The sequence below is a fragment of the Dama dama genome, chromosome 12 (assembly GCF_033118175.1).
Source record: "Dama dama isolate Ldn47 chromosome 12, ASM3311817v1, whole genome shotgun sequence".
Lineage (NCBI taxonomy): Eukaryota > Metazoa > Chordata > Mammalia > Artiodactyla > Cervidae > Dama > Dama dama.
This window is the reverse complement of record NC_083692.1, coordinates 64,340,928-64,358,207: the sequence shown is the minus strand read 5'-3', so window position 1 is coordinate 64,358,207 and position 17,280 is coordinate 64,340,928. Positions and strand designations below refer to the sequence as shown.

The 17,280-nt window shown below is 41.7% G+C and overlaps 1 protein-coding gene across 1 annotated transcript in view; it reads right to left on the bottom strand.

Moving 5' to 3' along the window:
• The window catches only part of VPS39 (VPS39 subunit of HOPS complex), a 47,078-nt gene that overhangs the window by 11,474 nt on the left and 18,324 nt on the right, over positions 1 to 17,280 (bottom strand). Inside the window, exons 5-12 of the mRNA XM_061157484.1 lie at positions 16,302 to 16,396; positions 15,249 to 15,347; positions 14,711 to 14,803; positions 12,120 to 12,303; positions 7,604 to 7,724; positions 7,371 to 7,491; positions 2,187 to 2,316; positions 774 to 916 (exon numbers count right to left, since the gene is read on the bottom strand). Of these exons, the coding sequence (XP_061013467.1) occupies positions 774 to 916; positions 2,187 to 2,316; positions 7,371 to 7,491; positions 7,604 to 7,724; positions 12,120 to 12,303; positions 14,711 to 14,803; positions 15,249 to 15,347; positions 16,302 to 16,396 (986 nt within the window). The remainder of the gene's footprint in view (positions 1 to 773; positions 917 to 2,186; positions 2,317 to 7,370; positions 7,492 to 7,603; positions 7,725 to 12,119; positions 12,304 to 14,710; positions 14,804 to 15,248; positions 15,348 to 16,301; positions 16,397 to 17,280) is intronic.

Sequence of the window (17,280 nt, the reverse complement as noted above, 5' to 3'; positions counted from 1 at the left end):
CTAATATATGGCTAAATGCTTTAAAAGTAAGCTATAAAACAGTATATATCTTGACATCCATTTGCAATTTAAAAAATCCGATAGATAAATAAACAAAAATTATTCACAAGTACATATAAAACTCTGGAAGGACAACACTAAAATGTTAGTTACTTTTCTCTGGGTGGTAGAGCAATAAGCGATTTTTTTATTTTATTTTATACTTTTCTGTGTTTTCCAAGTTTTCTGTGTAGAGCGGGTATTTTTTTCCCACAAGTATAACTGTTCCCCAAAAGTTCTTTAAAATGCTTATTCTTTTCAATGAACCAAACTTTTCTCTTTTTAGTTCCTATAAGAGCTTAGTGTGAATCTACCAGGAACAGAGTATGCTTCGTGGTACCAGGATTTGGCAAAAAAGAGCTCTATTCTATTGTTATAACCCAACAGCAAATGCAGGAGACCTAAGAGACATGGGTTCAATTCCTGGGTTGGAAAGATCTGTGGAGGAAGAAATGGCAACCCAGTCCAGTATTCTTGCCTGGAGAATTCTATGGACAGAGGAGCCTGGCGGGCTACAGTCCTTGTGGCCGCAAAGACTGAAGTGACTTAGCAAAATATGCTTCTACTGTTAAGCAAGGAGGTGAAACAGAAAAAATGTGCCCCCCTCAGACTTCTACAGTGTTCACTTATGGAACATCTGTGGCATTACAGAAGCCTCCCCCTTCCCTGCCACAGAGAAGCAGGTACTGAAACTCCCAGGCGAACTCTTCCATATACTTTGGTATCACACCTACCTGGGTCAGGTAGTCAATCAGAGCTAAGTGAGCCTTCTCCAGCTCAGCCCCAGACAGCACAGGCAGTGGGTTAGGGTACTGCAGCTGCTTCCTGTAGTCTGTGGGCAGCAGGTCTGGGTACAGGCCCATCACATGGGTAGGATCTACATGGAAGGTGAACACGATTCCCCAGATAGAAGTACAGCAATTTAAAGATAAACTAAAACGAGACTATCACTACAAATAAGTTCCAGATTGACTTTTTTTTTTAAAATGACTCTTAAGTTCATAAAAACTCAAGCTATACACATATATTTTGAACACTAAAACATTACAATGATTGCATGACTCTATTCTAAGACATATATAGAATTAAAAATGAAAATTCATTAACTCACTGAAAGTAAAGAAGAAAAAGGAAAACCTGGTAAGACAGTGAAGTTGAAAAGATCACTAGACTTAAAAAATAAAAAGTGTGTGTGTCCATGTGTGTGTGCGTGTAAAGGAATATTAGTAAAACAAAAACACCAGGCAACAGGCTATGGAATACACTGGTAGCATATATGGCAGAAGCTAACAGGCTGATTATATAAAATTAATTCACACAGATTGGTTTAAAAAAACATAGGATTTCATTTGATTAATGGACAACAGACATGAATAACTGACAAGAGAATAATACAAATAAGGGGGAAAATCTAATCCTGGCCAACCAGATTACTTTGATCTTGAGAAACAGATTTAAGGATGACAAGCAGTATGGCACACACCAACATGTCCCCAATCTGACACGCTTCTTTTACGTAATGTTGACACCCCGCACCATGAAGAGTGTGTGTTCCCTTGCCCCAACTTGGAAAGCCCTTGTAAATCAACAGAACATGGGGAGAAGTGATCACCCTAAACGGCACTAAGGCTTCCGGCTAGGTCTCTTGGATCACCAACTCCAGGAAAAGCCAGTCACTCTATATAAGGACATTCAAGCAAGCCTAGAGAAGCCTGTGTGCTGCAACCAGAAGAAGCCCGCACTCCACAACAAAGACCCAGAGTAGCCAAAAAAACAAACAAACAAACAACCCTACTGTTGTATCCTACTAGGCTCAAGTCAGTGACTTTTGTCTAGAACTGCAGTCAATAATCTGATCACTAGATGATAAAACACATGTCTGTTGTCTTGAATGACTTTCTGTTACCTTCCTCTAATGGCAAGGGCAAACTGGAAGTCTGTGTATGTGGATGAGACCAGAGTCACAAGATCAGGGCTGTAAATAGATAGTCACATGGCCACCCACAGGATCCTGTTAAGTACAAGGATCAATCTACATGAGGTTAACTTTCCCCATTCTCGGAAGTCTGGTATCATTTCTCCCCATTCTTTCCAGCTTCCCCTCCCTCTGTTTAGTTCCTCATCCCGAGGCCATACCCCCTTGTTACCTGTGCCAAGTTTAGCAAAGACCTGCATGGACTCATCGAAACGCTTCTGGCAGAAGAGGTTGAAGGCATACAAGTTCTTGATGTGATGGATCTGTTGCTGCTTTTCACTGTCGGAATCATCTTTCATTTCCTGAAAAGAGAGTAGAATAGGTAGGCGCTCACTCACTCGTCCAATATCTACCAGGTATCAGACGATATCCTGGAACATGTATATGCCACAGGGTACAAAGCAGTCACATGGCTCTGACCTCACAGACTGCCCTTACAGTCTAATCATAAGTAACTATGCAATTAAAACACAACAGGACTTCTACAAAATACCTGACCAGTACTCCTGAAAACCATCAGGATCATGAAAAACAAGGGAAGACTAAGAAATTTCCACAGGTCAGAGGACACTATGAATGTGTGCCACCTAAACACCTTGTGATTTCTGGATTTGAACCTGAAACAGAAAAAGGGACAATTAATGGGAAAACTTAGTGAAATCCGAATAAAGTTTAGGGTTTAAAGAAAAAAAATCAAAACAAAGCAGAGTGAGTGATGACAGAACCACGTGGGTGGAGTGTTCAGGTCAGCCCAGTGTGAACAGTGGGTCCAGGAAGGTTCCCAGGAGGAATGTAAGCTGAGACACAAAGGTGAGTTGGAGCTGGCCAGGTGAGGTTGGCAGGTGACAGATGGGGGAGGGGAGGACATCTGAGGCCAAGAGGACAGCACTGTGCAAGACCCTAAAGTGACAGACAGAGAGCATGGCGTGCTCAAAGGATGGAAGATGTTTAACATAGCTGGCATGATTGGGAAAGGTCCTGTTCACAGTATAAGCCAAATATCTGTTTCTTCCTTTAACCTTCCCCCTCTTATATCCTTCTTAGCCAATCTTTACCACATTTAACTTCTTCCTTCAAAATGCCTCTCCACGTTTCCCCTTCCTTTCTTTTCCTCTTCTGTTGCTATCACCCCAATCCAGGCCACCATCAGCACGTGGCTGCGCTTGGGCTAAGCGTTCCTGTTTGGTGCTTTAAAGGCTCTCAAAGCCTGGCACAGTCTCCTTACCTAGGTTATACCCACACATCCACGCCACACCCACCATGCCAGTCAGAATGGGCCCCAAGTGTCCTGGAAATACTCGTTTCCACACTTGTTTTCACTTCTAACTTCCCCAGGCTCTGTAACTCTCCGTTTCAAGCTCCTGGTCTGACCTATCTTTAAAGAGTCCAACCTTAGGATTCTTTTTCTGGCCTAATAGCAAAGTTCAGTATGTAACTGCCCTCTGAAAGTTTCGTGTGTGTCCTCTGGTTAATTTAAATGAGAGACAGGTTCCTCAAGAGCCAAGATGATATCAAGCAACCTTCTTCTGTCATAGAGCAGAATACCTAGTAAGTACAGGCCTAGAGAAGAGAAGGGAAAAAAGGAAACCCACTTTTTTCTTCTCTATCGAAGATGAAACAGACAACCAGCAGCAGAAAGAACACCAAAAAGCCATTCCTGTTAAGAAAAACGGATGCTAAAAAAGCCATGTGCTACATAATACCCTTTTCATAAAGCTCAAAAACTAGACACATATTCAAGCACACAAATATATGTAAAACACTATCAAAGAACATTTGAGGGCATGATAAACACAAAGGTTCATTTAAGAAGACTTTCTTCTCTCTCCTTGCTGTTCTCTGGAACTCTGCATTCTGTTGGGTATATCTTTCCCTTTCTCCTTTGCCTTTTGCGTCTCTTCTTTTCTCAGCTACTCGTAAGCCTTCCTGAGACAACCACTTTGCCTTCTCACATTTCTTTTTCTTGGGAATGGTTTTGGTCACCACCTCCTGTACAATGTCGAACCCCCGTCCATAGTTCTTCAGGCACTCTGTCTACCAGATCTAGTCCCTTAAATCTATTCATCATCTCTACTATATAATCATAAGGAATTTGATTTAGGTCATACATAAATGGCCTAGTCGTTTTCCCTACTTTCTTCAATTTGAGTCTGAATTTTGCAATAAGGAGAAATGATCTGAGCCACAGTCAGCTCCAGGTCTTGTTTTTGCTGACTGTATGGAGTTTCTCCATCTCTGGATGCAAAGAGTATAATCAATCTGATTTTGGTATGGACCATCTTGATGATGTCCATGTGTAGAGTCGTCGCTTGTGTTGTTGAAAGAGGATGTTTGCTATGACCATTTTGCATTCTCTTGGCAAAATTCTGTCAGCCTTTGCCCTGCTTCATTTTATACTCCAAGGTCAAACTTGCCTGTTACTCCAGGTATCTCTTGACTTCCTACTTTTGCATTCCAGTCCCCTATGATAAAAGGGACATCTTTTTTGATGTTAGTTCTAGGAGGTCTTGTAGGTCTTCATAGAACCGTTCAACTTCATCTTCTTCAGTATTAGTGGTTGGGGCATAGACTTGGATTACTGTGATATTGAATGGTTTGCTTTGGAAGCGAGCCTAGATCATTCTGTCATTTTTGAGACTGCAATCAAGTACTGTATTTCGGATTCTTTTGTTGACCACGAGGGCTACTCCACTTCTTCTAAGGGATTCCTGCCCACAGTAGTAGATATAATGGCCATCTGAATTAAATTCGCCCATTCCCGTTGTCTGACACAACTGAGCAACTAACATTCCTGTCCATTTTAGTTCACTGATTCCTAAAATGTCGATGTTCACTCTTGCCATCTCCTGTTTGACCACATCCAATTTACTTTGATATATGGACATAACATTCCAGGTTCCTATGTAATACTGCTCTTTACAGGATTGGACTTTACTTTCAACAAGAGATATAACCACAACTGGGCATCATTTCCACTTTGGCTCAGCCTCTTCATTCTTTCTGGAGCAATTTCTCCACTCTTCCTCAGTAGTATATTGGACATCTACTGACTTGGGGGATTCATCTTTCAGTGTCATATCTTTTTGCCTTTTCATACTGTTCATGGGGTTTTCAAGGCAAGAATACTGAAGTGGTTTGCCATTCCCTTCTCCATTAGTCATGTATGGAAGTGAGAGTTGGACCATAAAGAAGGTTGAGCACCCAAGAATTGATGCTTTCGAACTGTGGTGCTGTAGAAGACTCTTGAGAATTCCTTGGACAGCAAGGAAATCAATCAATCCTAAAGGAAATCAACCCTGAATATTCACTGGAAGCACTGGTACTAAAACTAAAGCTCCAATACTTTGGTCACCTGATATGAAGAGCCAACTCATTGGAAAAGACCCTGATGCTTGGAAAGACTGAGGGCAAGAGAACAGGGGATGACAGGATGAGGTGGTTGGATGGCATCACTGACTCAATGGACATGAATTTGAGCCAACTCAGGGAGATGGTGAAGGACAGGGAAGCCTGGCATGCTGCAGTTCATGGGGTCTCAAAGAGTCTGACACGACTTAGCAATAGAACAACAACAAAACACAAAGTTAGGATAATGGCTGTGTCTGGAGCATAGGCAGAGGGATGGGATGGGGAGGGATGTACCGGTTACAGAAGTTATTTTTGGGGGGGTTAGGTGGTGGGTTTATGGGTACTCATTATTTTAAAAATGAAAATAATAATAGCCAGGACATGGAAGCAACCTAGATGCCCATCAGCAGATGAATGGATAAGGAAGCTGTGGTACATATACACCATGGAATATTACTCAGCCGTTAAAAAGAATTCATTTGAATCAGTTCTAATGAGATGGATGAAACTGGAGCCCATTATACAGAGTGAAGTAAGCCAGAAAGATAAAGAACATTACAGCATACTACCACATATATATGGGATTTAGAAAGATGGTAACGATAACCCTATATGCAAAACAGAAAAAGAGACACAGAAGTACAGAACAGACTTTTGAACTCTGTGGGAGAAGGTGAGGGTGGGATGTTTCAAAAGAACAGCATGTATACTATCTATGGTGAAACAGATCACCAGCCCAGGTGGGATGCATGAGACAAGTGCTCGGGCCTGGTGCACTGGGAAGACCCAGAGGAATCGGGTGGAGAGGGAGGTGGGAGGGGGGATCGGGATGGGGAATACATGTAAATCCATGGCTGATTCATATCAATGTATGACAAAACCCACTGGGAAAAAAAAGATAAATAAAGGAGAAATTGAAAAAAAAAATAAAAATAAAGAGAAACGGAAAAAAAAAAAAAAAGAAAAGAAAATAATTTAGGGCAATACACGAGTGGGGAAAAAAACAGTAAGATGCTAAAATTAAATGGCCCAAGAAAGAAACAATCTATGGGATAGTAAATGTGTCTAACTAATTAAGACTGGATTTTTGTTTTCAGTCTAGAACTTATACACCCAAAATAAAAGTTCTTCTTCAAAAGTATCCACCACATTTGATTATAATCATTTGTACTCCAAAATTTATGATCACTGTTTCCCTTTCAGAAATAATTTATAAGATACTCTAAAAACCAAATTTTCCTACTATTACCTACATAACAATCGCTTCTCTTACTAAATTAGCACTGTCTGGTTTTAATGAGTAAGTGAGGCTCGGGATGACTTTCAGTTGTTTCATAAATTCAAATCCACTCTTTCAAGATGACAATAGTCACCACTAGGGATGTTTAAAAGAATAAGGCAAGACTTGAAAGTCAATCTTCCAGAAGCATGTTGGCAATAAGAGCATCACTGCAACAAGAGCATGGTCACTACTCAGCCAAGAGTGTGAGTAACGTCCCATGCAAACATTCAAGGAGAGTGACAGTCTGAAGACTGGGGCCCTGCTGAAGGCAGCAACCTGAGGTGTGTTCAAAGTACCTAAAGAAGGCCTGCTTATCCAAGCCCAGGAGCCTACTTGTGAAAGGGACTCTGAGAGGCTTTGGAGCTGTTGCATTCAACCAAACTATAACCTTGACAATGACGCTTGTTATTTTGCTATTTGCATTGTCTTTAATTTTTCAAGGCCATATCATATCTATTCAATTATTTTACTGTCCTATTAATTCAATGAAATACTATTAGTATAACTGGCATTCCTTCTACATTTGACAGAGACAGTGAGATTACTTAAGAGTAACACAGATACTTTTATGGCAGGGTCTGATCCTGAATCCAAGCCCTTCGACTTTCAGTTCTGTGCTTAGTCCTCCAGTCCAAGCAAAACATGAACAGCTAAACCAAAATCACCTGCCTTGAAGAAGAACGAGGAAGGCAAACTCACACCCACATATCAGAAACAAAGACTTACTGCGAGCTGCAAAGCCAATTCAAACTGCTTGTCCTGGAGAAGCTGCTGGATTTGTGTTGCCATGGGGACTGGAATGAGTCTCCAGACAAAGTGATTGCTGGCCACATAGATAATGTTTGATCTGGAGACAGGGGTAAGAGAATTAGCAAGAGAGGGCCAGCTTTATGATGACCCAGATGACTTTAAAGTTTTGGAATAAGATGGCAGCTACAGTAAAGAAAGAAATTCCTTACCCGCCCGAGGTAATGAAACGGGGTCTTTGCAGTTCAATGCTCTGGACCAGAAGCCTCGGCTCAAATGTTCGGATTTCCACATATCGAGGCAACACTGCAATGATGTAGGGAGGCTGGTGCTCTGTGCGAGAGAGAACATGTTGAGTTGAGGTTCTCTCTAAGGCTTTAGGTTTACAGACGTTTCAGCTTCTCATTTCTAAGCTGCACTTGGATCTCCAAATGGTCCACTAGTCAAATACCAAGCCAGGATCCTATACTGTGATATACAAAAAAAAAAAAAAATTGCCTGTCTCAGTGATGCTAAGAGAAATCTTAAGGATGCATCTTAGCTTTGCTCAGAGTGACCGGACTCCATTCCTACTGTTTTGCTGAGAGGACTGGGTGAAAGAGTCAGCAGCTCCTTTCTCATCAGTCACAAAGCCAGGCCAAACCAAGGCCAGTGGCAGCTCCCCTAACGAGTCAGTCAGAGAACAAGGTGACATAATTTCTTTCATCCTCTTAGGAAAGGCAAGAGGAGGGCAACTTCTTTTTATTTTTTCCTGAAAATTATTCTGAAGAGAGAAATCCACATTTCTGGTCTATGCTATCTCTGCTTGAGATCATCACATTGAAAAGATGCAAAACTCCACGTGATGCTCAATGGTTCACAGAGAAGGCAGATGGATGGCATTCTCAGCGTAACCATTTTCTTACAGGAGGTAATGGTGTCAAATTCATAGGAACAGAAAGTGCTGGGGCAGGGGGAGGGGACATGGGTTGTTGTTTAATAGGTATAGAGTTTTCCTTTCACGAGAGGAAAAGGTTTTGAAATCTGCATAACAATGTAAATACACGTAATACTACTGAACTGTGCACTTAAAAATGGTTAAGGTGATAGATTTTATGCCATATGCTTTTTTTAGCCACAATTAAAAATAATTTTAAATTAGTAAAAAAAAAAATGAACCACTAGATGGCATAATTATTATATAAAAATTTAACTTCAAAGGATATATCTATAAGAATAGTTTCTTGGTGTGATTAACTTGCTATAAATTTATTTTCTTGTCATTTACTTTCAGCTAAAAGGCTTTTCATATTATACATGCTATTTATACTCTAAATGAATTGTACAATAAAAGTTCAAAACCAGAAAGGAACACAGAAATGAGGGAACTGAGGCCTTAGTAATTCCTTCATCAGTTGAAATGCTACTGTTGTTATTATGTTGATATCTTTCATCTTACCAAAAAACAGAATTAAATAACATATTTTCCTTTTTTAACACCGGCCTCATTTTAAAAAGCTCTTACAATTTTCAGCAATTATCCTTCAAATAAAAAATAAATAAAAATTTTTAAAAAGCTATTATAATTTTCTTTCATGTTAATTTATGTAACTATGTAAAACTTCTGTCCTTTTAAAATCTGGCCTACTTTAATAGGGTCTAATTTAACAAAAGAAGAAATCTATCATAGAAACTCTTTCGGTTGTCACATTTTATGATTCATTCAGAGATGGTCTGGATCTCTCTGAGTCGTCAAACATGGCAGACTGGTTGGCATCCAGAAGGCACGTAATGAAGGGCGGACAACAACAGTGATTCTTCTAACAGCAAGCATTTACTAAGAGGCTAGGATGTTTCAGGCACTGCTCAAAGGGAACTAAGACATGAGCGCAGAGCTCACAGAGCTCCCACATGAACAGAGGAGACAGACAACTCATTGGGACATGCAGCTCGCATGACAGAGAAACTCCAAGGGATGGTGGGAGCACCCAGGGGGAAGTGACTAATTCTGCCTGTGGGTCAGAGAAGACCTCTGAGAGGAAGTGCCACTGAACAGGGGACTTGGCATATGAGCAGGATGCTGCTGGGGAAAGAAAGGAAAAGGCAACAGCCGTACGAAAGCACAGGAATGGGGAGTCTTTTCCAAATGACTGGAGCAATTAGGAAGGAAATCCAAAAAGCAGGGGATATATGTATATATATGTGATTCGAGTTGGGAAAGAATCTGCCTGCAATGCAGGAGACCTGGGTTCAATTACAGGGTTGGGAAGATCCCCTGGAGAAGGAAATGGCAACCCACTCCAGTACTCTTGCTTCTTGCCTGGAGAACCTCATAAACAAAGGAGCCTGGCAGGCTACAGTCCATGGGTTACAAGAGCCGGACACGACTTAGCGACTAAACCACCACCACTGCTGATTCACTCACTGTACAGCAGAAACTAACACAACACTGAACAGCAGCTAAATGCCAATAAAAATTAAAATTAATTAATAAGATAGTACGATAAAAAAGAATGACTGGAGCCTGGGTACAGTAGTGAAGAGGAAAGCTGAAATATAATCCAAGTTTAAAATGGACTCCATTCAGGATGAACAGAGAAATATATACATCAACATATATACACTATCAGGTGTAAGATGGATGATAGCTGGTGAGAAGTTGCTGCGTAGCACAGGGAAGCCAGTCTGGCACTCTGTGATGACCTGGAGGAAGGGATGGGGGGAAGGGAGGGAGGGAATATATGTATAATTATGGCTGATTTGCCTTGTGTATGGCAGAAATCAATACAAAAATTAAAAAGAAACAAAAAAACATGTACTCTATTCAGGAAGCTAAGTCTTCTTCCTGTTGAAGGGTATTCTCTCACCCTACCTAGGAAGAATGCCCCCTCCCTTACCACGTTAAGCCCCTAAACTTGTGAATATACATAACCTTTCTGTTGTTTGGTCACTAAGTCGTGTCTGACTCTTTGGGACCTCATGAACTGCAGCATGCCAGGCTTCCCTGTCCGTCACCATCTCCCAGAGTTACTCTAACTCATGTCCATTGAGTCAGTGATGCTACCAACCATCTCATCCTCTGTTTTCCCCTTCTCTTCTTTGCCCTTGATCTTTACCAGCATCAGGGTCTTTTCAAACGAGTTGGCTCTTTGCATCAGGTGGCCAATGTGTTGAAGCTTCAGCATCAGTCCTTTCAGTGAGCCCCATAAAATACTGACCTTTTGCTTTATCTTCCTTCTGGTCTGTTCATCTCTAGTCACCACCAGAATAACCGCTAACACTTTTATGAATTCTACCATTTAGAAATCTACTGGCCTCCTGGACCTGCATGTGGACCCCTAACAAGTGGCCCCCTCCCCATCCCTTCATAATCCATACCACCTCTTCAATCAGGTCAGTCTCTGGATGCCTGCTCACAAACTAGCATGTCTTCTGCACTGCTGCTCATTTTTTTCTGCTTAAAATGAAAGAAATTTTTCTTCAGACCTTAAACTAGACCTTAAACTCCCTGCCTGGTCTAGTCCAATTTTAACAAAACTTCTTACTGACTAATTGAACAGTGAACTTCCCCTTTCTCAACTACCGAATCTCAACTCATCAGATTTAATACCTGAAGCAGGGTCTCATTTCGTCTCTTTACCCAAGATGTAATCCTTGACTCCCAAGCTAGGGCCCTTAAAGACAGCAGGCTGCTATGCCCCTCCACAGAAGTAACTAAAATATTTAATATTCACTCTCCCAACTAAAAATGAATTGCTGCGAGCGTGGTCATGGGCTTCCAGGTAACATCACTGCAAAGTGCTGGGAGCCTGAGGCAGGCGTAGGAGCAGAAACACCTGATGTGTGGGGCAGACATACTTTGAATACAATCTGCAACCTCTAAGCTACAAAAACAAAAGCAGCAATAACCACCACATCAAAAACCTTTTAACGCTGTTACACATACCATAGGACTAAATAATTTCCAAGCTTAGTCTATTTGGCAGAGGATAAAATAAAACCATTAAAAAAGAAGGCAGGGCTTCCCTGGGGTCTTCCCTGTTTGCCAATGCAGGAGACATGGGTTCAATCCCTGGTCCAGGAAGATCCGACATGTTGTGAAGCAAATACACCCATGTGTCACAACTATTGACCCTGTGCTGTAGAGCCTGGGAACCACAACTACTGAAGCCTTTGTACTTAGAGACCCTGCTCTGCAATGAGAGAAGCCATGGCAATGAGAAGCCCACGCACAACTAGAGGATAGCTCCCGCTCGCTGCAATTAGAGAAAAAAAAGCCTGCATAGCAGAGAAGCCCCAGCATGACCAAAAATAAAAAATATATTAAAAAAATTTTTAAACAAATGTAAAAGAAAAGGAAGTAAAAGATAAAAATAGCAGCAGACAATCACTTCCTAAAACATGAGACTCTGTTTACATTTTCCCCCGTTTAGTCGGAAGCTGGCAAAACCTAACTTCCTACAAAAGTCAAAATATTCTCCTTTTTTTGTGGGTGGGCCGCACTGTGTAGCATGTGGGATCTAAGCTCTCCGACCGGAGATCAAACCTGTGTCCCCTGCAGCAGAAGCATGGAAGTCCCCAGAATATCCCATCTTTTATAACCCAGAAACACTTTTCTACTTACAAGAAGGGGAACTGAGAGTAAGTGATGCTGGAAACCAGTCTGCTAAAGCTCTGAGTGGAGCCCCATTCTATGAGAGTGGCATGGCCCCAGCCCAAAGTGGGAAAGAGCAGCTTTGCAGGTCTTACCCATGGCCACTGGGATGTCTGTCCAGTTCAGGGCACACTTCTGTGTGCAGATCCCCTCCTCATTGAGCACCACGGTGAGATCATCCTGACCCACGGCTACTTTTCCATCCGCCAGAGGTGCAACTAAGGGCTCCAGCTGTTTTCCTGTTGGGAAGAGCTCTTTGTTGGCCCCCTTTCCATCCACCTACAGGAAGACACAAAGTGAGTCACCTAGCTTTCTCCAGCCAATGGCATGAACTGAGGGATGGCCTAGAAAAATCAAGTTAAAACCCCAAGCCTACAGAGGCCAATAATATTCCTTATCTGGCATAAAGAAATATTAATAGTCTGTTATGACAATTTTTGAACCAGTTCTTATTTTCTCTAACATGGAGACAGGCATCTAGCTTGGCAGCTAACAGTCAAGTGCTAAAGTAATTGGAATTCTCATACAATGCTGGTGAGAACACAAAATGGTATAGTAGCTTTGGCTATTGGCTTCTTATAAAATTAAATATACACTTACCACGGGACCCGACAATCCCATTCCTAGGCATTTGCCCAGGAGAAATGAAAAATCTGTGTTTACATAAAAATCTGTGTGCAAATGTTTATAGTGGCTAAAAATTGTAAACAACTTTGTCCTTCCATATAATGGAAGTCATAAGAATATACTGACCCACACACAACATAGATGGATGTCAACTGCATTATGCTAAGTGAAAGAAGTCAGGCTCAAAAGGCTATATACTGTATGATACTATTTATAGACATCTGGAAAAGGCAAACTATAAGAGAAGAAGAACAGATCAGTGGTGACTAGAGGTGGGGCTGTGGGAGGAAGGCTGACGTCAGAGGGAGAGCATGAGGGAATTTCTTGGGGTGATGGAACTGTTCTGAATCTTTATTTTTCTGGCCTCAAGGTATGCAGGATCTTAGTCACTCCCTCGATCAGGGACTGAACCTGAACCCCCTGCAGTGGAAGCGTGACGCCCTAACCACTGGGCCACCAGGGAAGTCCCCAGTTCTGAACCTTGATTGTGCTGGTAGTTATACAACTCTAGGCATCTGCCAAAACTCTGAACCACATGTCCAAAAGAATGTTGCTGTACATAAATAAAGGAAGTAGTTTTGAATAAACTAGTCCTAAAGCAAGATTCCTCACCCTCAAAACACTCCACTCTCAAGAAGGTGACAGCACACCTAAGGCAGGCAGGGCAATGAGAGCCCTCCTCCAAGCTTGGCGCTGTCCCCCCAGCGCTCACAGACTCCTCTCAGGTACCTGTCTGCCGAGCTGCTATATAGTGAGTTACAAAGCAGTAACTCAGCTGGCGGTGGTGGTGTAGTCACTAAGTCACGTCTGACTCTTGCAAGCCCGTGGACTGTAGCCTGACAGGCTTCTCTGTCCATGGGACTTCCCAGGCAAGAATACTGGAGTAGGTGCTCATTCCCTTCTCCAGGGCCTCTTCCCAACCCAGGGGTAGAACCCACATCTCCTGTGTTGCAGGCAGATTCTTTCCCATCTGAGCCACCAGAGAAGCCCAGTAACTACCTAGGAGCTTGCAGTTCTGATGCTGATAAAACGAGGCCAGCCCAAGAACATAAATATGGAATGAATATATTCACTAGAAAAACAATGAAGAGCAAACAGAGCAGGAAGGAGGGAAGTAGGAGGTGGGGAGAAAGACTTCTAGGACTGATTGCCAAGTCTAGATTACGAGAGGGGTATGAAGATAAGGAATTTATATTATCCTATAAAATGAATGGTATACCAACCTTGTCTACATACATATGCACACTGGAGGAAAAAAACCAATGCTGTGGATATTGGATATTTACCACTTAGGTTAAGAGAAAAAGCAGGTTACAAAACAATGTGTATAACATTATATTTTTCGTAAATAGGGCAGATGCACATTACTAAAAGGTTAACAGTGAGTGGAAAAATTATAGATGACTTGCACTTCCTTTACTCTCCTTATCTATATTTTCTTATTTTCTATAATAAAAACAAAAGGCTTTCAAAATTTAAAAAAAATGAAAACAATTTTTACAACAAATATACTATAAGGTTCAGGGAGGCAAGAAACTCAAAGTCTCAAAAATACTTAAGTTACTACTAAAATCAGGGTGTTTCCTGGTGGTCTGGTCGTTAGGATTCAGTGCTTTCACTGCCTGGCTGGGGTTCAATCACTGGTTGGGGAACTGAGATCCTGCAAACCAGGCAGCGCAGCCGAAGTTTAAAAAAAAAATACTAAAATTAGTATATAATTCCTGAACACCGAAGCCTCAAGATAGCAGCCCATGATAATGCTACTGGACAGAGCCAAGCAGTCCTAATTATCTAGATACAGCATGTGGATAATTCATTATGTAGAGAACTGAGAGATGACGCTGTCTGGCTTAAGATACAGAGACATCTTATTTGCAAAAGATGTTTAGAGCATGAAAAAGAACCCAACATACAAACACAAACTCTGTTATGCCAAAACTCTACCTAATGCAGTCTCTTGACCTGCAGTTCAGAAGCATATAATCATCTCTCCCAGGTAAACTCACAGTCAACTTCCCCAAGGTAAACTGATGATATTTGCAAAAAAGGTAAACCTTACCCTTATTAGGTAGTAGTCTCTCTTGAAGCCCACACAGATAGAATTTTCACACCATGCCATGGACTTGGGCACATCTGGTACACTAAAGTCCCCCTGGAGAAAAAGAGCAAGTGTTTAACTGGAAAGATGTTAAAGGGGGAAAAAAAAATAAGTGACCTTCCTGTTATTCTACTCCCATCCGGCAAAATCACCCTCACCCTCCTGTAAATACAATTCTATTAGCACAAGACCACGAAAGCACCCATAATAAAATATGAAACCCATGAAATGGACAAGGTGCATTTAAAAAAGGTGAAAACCCATTTTGATATAAATCAATCTGTGGAGATGTAGGGCTGTGCTTCCCTTGCCTCTGAAGACCAGGAGACTCTGACAAATGTGCATGAGTAACTCTTAGGTATTCAGAGCGGAACACTCATCTGGGGAAAACACTGGGGTCCTGGGCTTCAAAGGAATTGAACAGCCAATCTTTCAAGCTGTGGGTCAACTTAGCAGCAGCTCCCACCCAACCCACGGATTAGGTAACCGTGGACTTTACCTGCAATTCGTGAAATTCCCTGTCTTTCCAGAAATAGAGCTGCAGCTTCTTTTTCACAGCCACACACATCCGCAACACCTCCTCCCCAGTCTCTGTGTGCTGGGAAGAGACACGCAGAGCAAATGAGGATGTGTATACTGATGACTCCAGAAGTGGGTGACAGCTAATTCAGAGATTTTCTACCTGAAATGGCTACTCATCTGAACATTCCTGTCATATAAAGACATGCTACCAGAGAAGCTGAGCACAACACACACCATTCTCTCAAGATGGACTCACACCCAACGTGCTGAGGAGCGTGTCCTCCCCATGGGCTGCTAGTCAGAGACACTGGCCCCAGCAAACCTCACAGACGGAAGTAGTTTAGAGAGGAAAATCTAGACAACTGCTTCCTCCTTTTTTCCTTAAATGTTTCTTGCTCATGGCTGTCAATACCTGCAGGGGCAGGGATCAGCCTGTGTCAGTGACAGTAGGCCCACTTTCAATCCTTTAAAGGAGTGGGGGGGATAGAAAATGTCTAAGCATAAAACAAACAGTGCAGTGTCAATGTAAACCCTAAGTGCTAATAAGTGATCAAAGCTGAGTTAGAGGGGTGAGGCAGATTGTGAAGAAGCTAAGGATGATGAGCTGGCAAAAATCAGGAGAAGTGTCTTTTCTAAACTACGAAAACTCCCTAATGACGAAGACCACAATGATACGTTTAAAACATGAGTCAATTAATGCCACAGAGCTATGTTCATTTACTATCACAGTCCTGATTCCTCACTAACAGTTTGTCCATGGCAAGCGTTTTCATTTTTAGCTAGCTGCCTCCTGAAATACAGTGGTCCGGTGCTCTAATTAGCACACAACCAGGGAATGCAAATATTCTAGCTTCGGGTCACGTACTAAGGGGGAGGTTTCTCTAATATGATCCAAAATCAAATAGTCTCTTTGGAGCCTCTGCTGAGTTTGGATATCAATATTACATTCTTCCAATCTACTGGGAGGGATGGTGAGGAAAGGCTGTACTGATCAAAGCACAAAGTCAAATTTTATCTTCCTTGGACTTACCTGGAGGTCACATGTGAACAACGATGCTCCCTTTGCCTTGGAAACCGTAGTGATTTGTTGAAATGTCAACAGGTCATGGACGTAAATATTATTTTCTGTTTGGTAGGAGATAAAAACACCACTATAAATTATCACAATTCTCTAGGATAGCCAACTTCAAGACAAAAAAAAAAAAAAAAAAATGGCAAATGCTGGTTCAAGACATTATCTTCAGTTTCACTAGCAATGACTTATACTGGTCCATGAACCAGTAAAAAAAAAATAAGTAAGAGGTCACTTAATCTTCTAAACTTGGATATTTTGTTTCTTTCAATCTGGGCTAGCTTGAGTAAAAGAGCTCTTTCACTTCCAAACAGCACTCTTAAACTTGGTCTTTCTCAAATCTGGAAACTCCTGATGTAATACTTGTACAAGAAATTCCTTGTAAAACTACTCATGTTAGGAGGCTCCAATAAGAGAAAGGAAACACCCTATGGATTCTGTAAAAACACATGGCGAGAATTTTTCTTCCTAGCAAAGCAAGCACAACAATTTCACCTGGACCCTCTAGCTTGTTTTAGGTACTTTAAATGTTTCTCTCTTAACTAGAAACTTAAGTTTAAAAGGATTCTACTATTCGGGCCCTGGGCTGAACATACAGAGCATGATGCAAGTTTCTTCTGCTTGTCAAGAAAAGGCCTTACTGGCCACCTCCCATGAAACTGTGGCTTTTCAAACAAGGCCTTGAATAGTCTGGCCCTGATCTCTCACCTGTTTATAGCCACTCTCCACCATATACCTGAAGTTTGGCCACATCTCAGGGCCTTTGCTGAAGCTGTCTCCTCTGCCTTTAATGCTCTGCCGACCTCTTGTCTTCCTGCTGAAATTCTAATCACCCACTAGACACTACTGTCCCTCCTGTTATTAAGACCCTGCACTTTTTATAAATTTTCACTGGAACTTGTGTGTCTGCATGCTCAGTTGCTTAATCGTGTCTGAC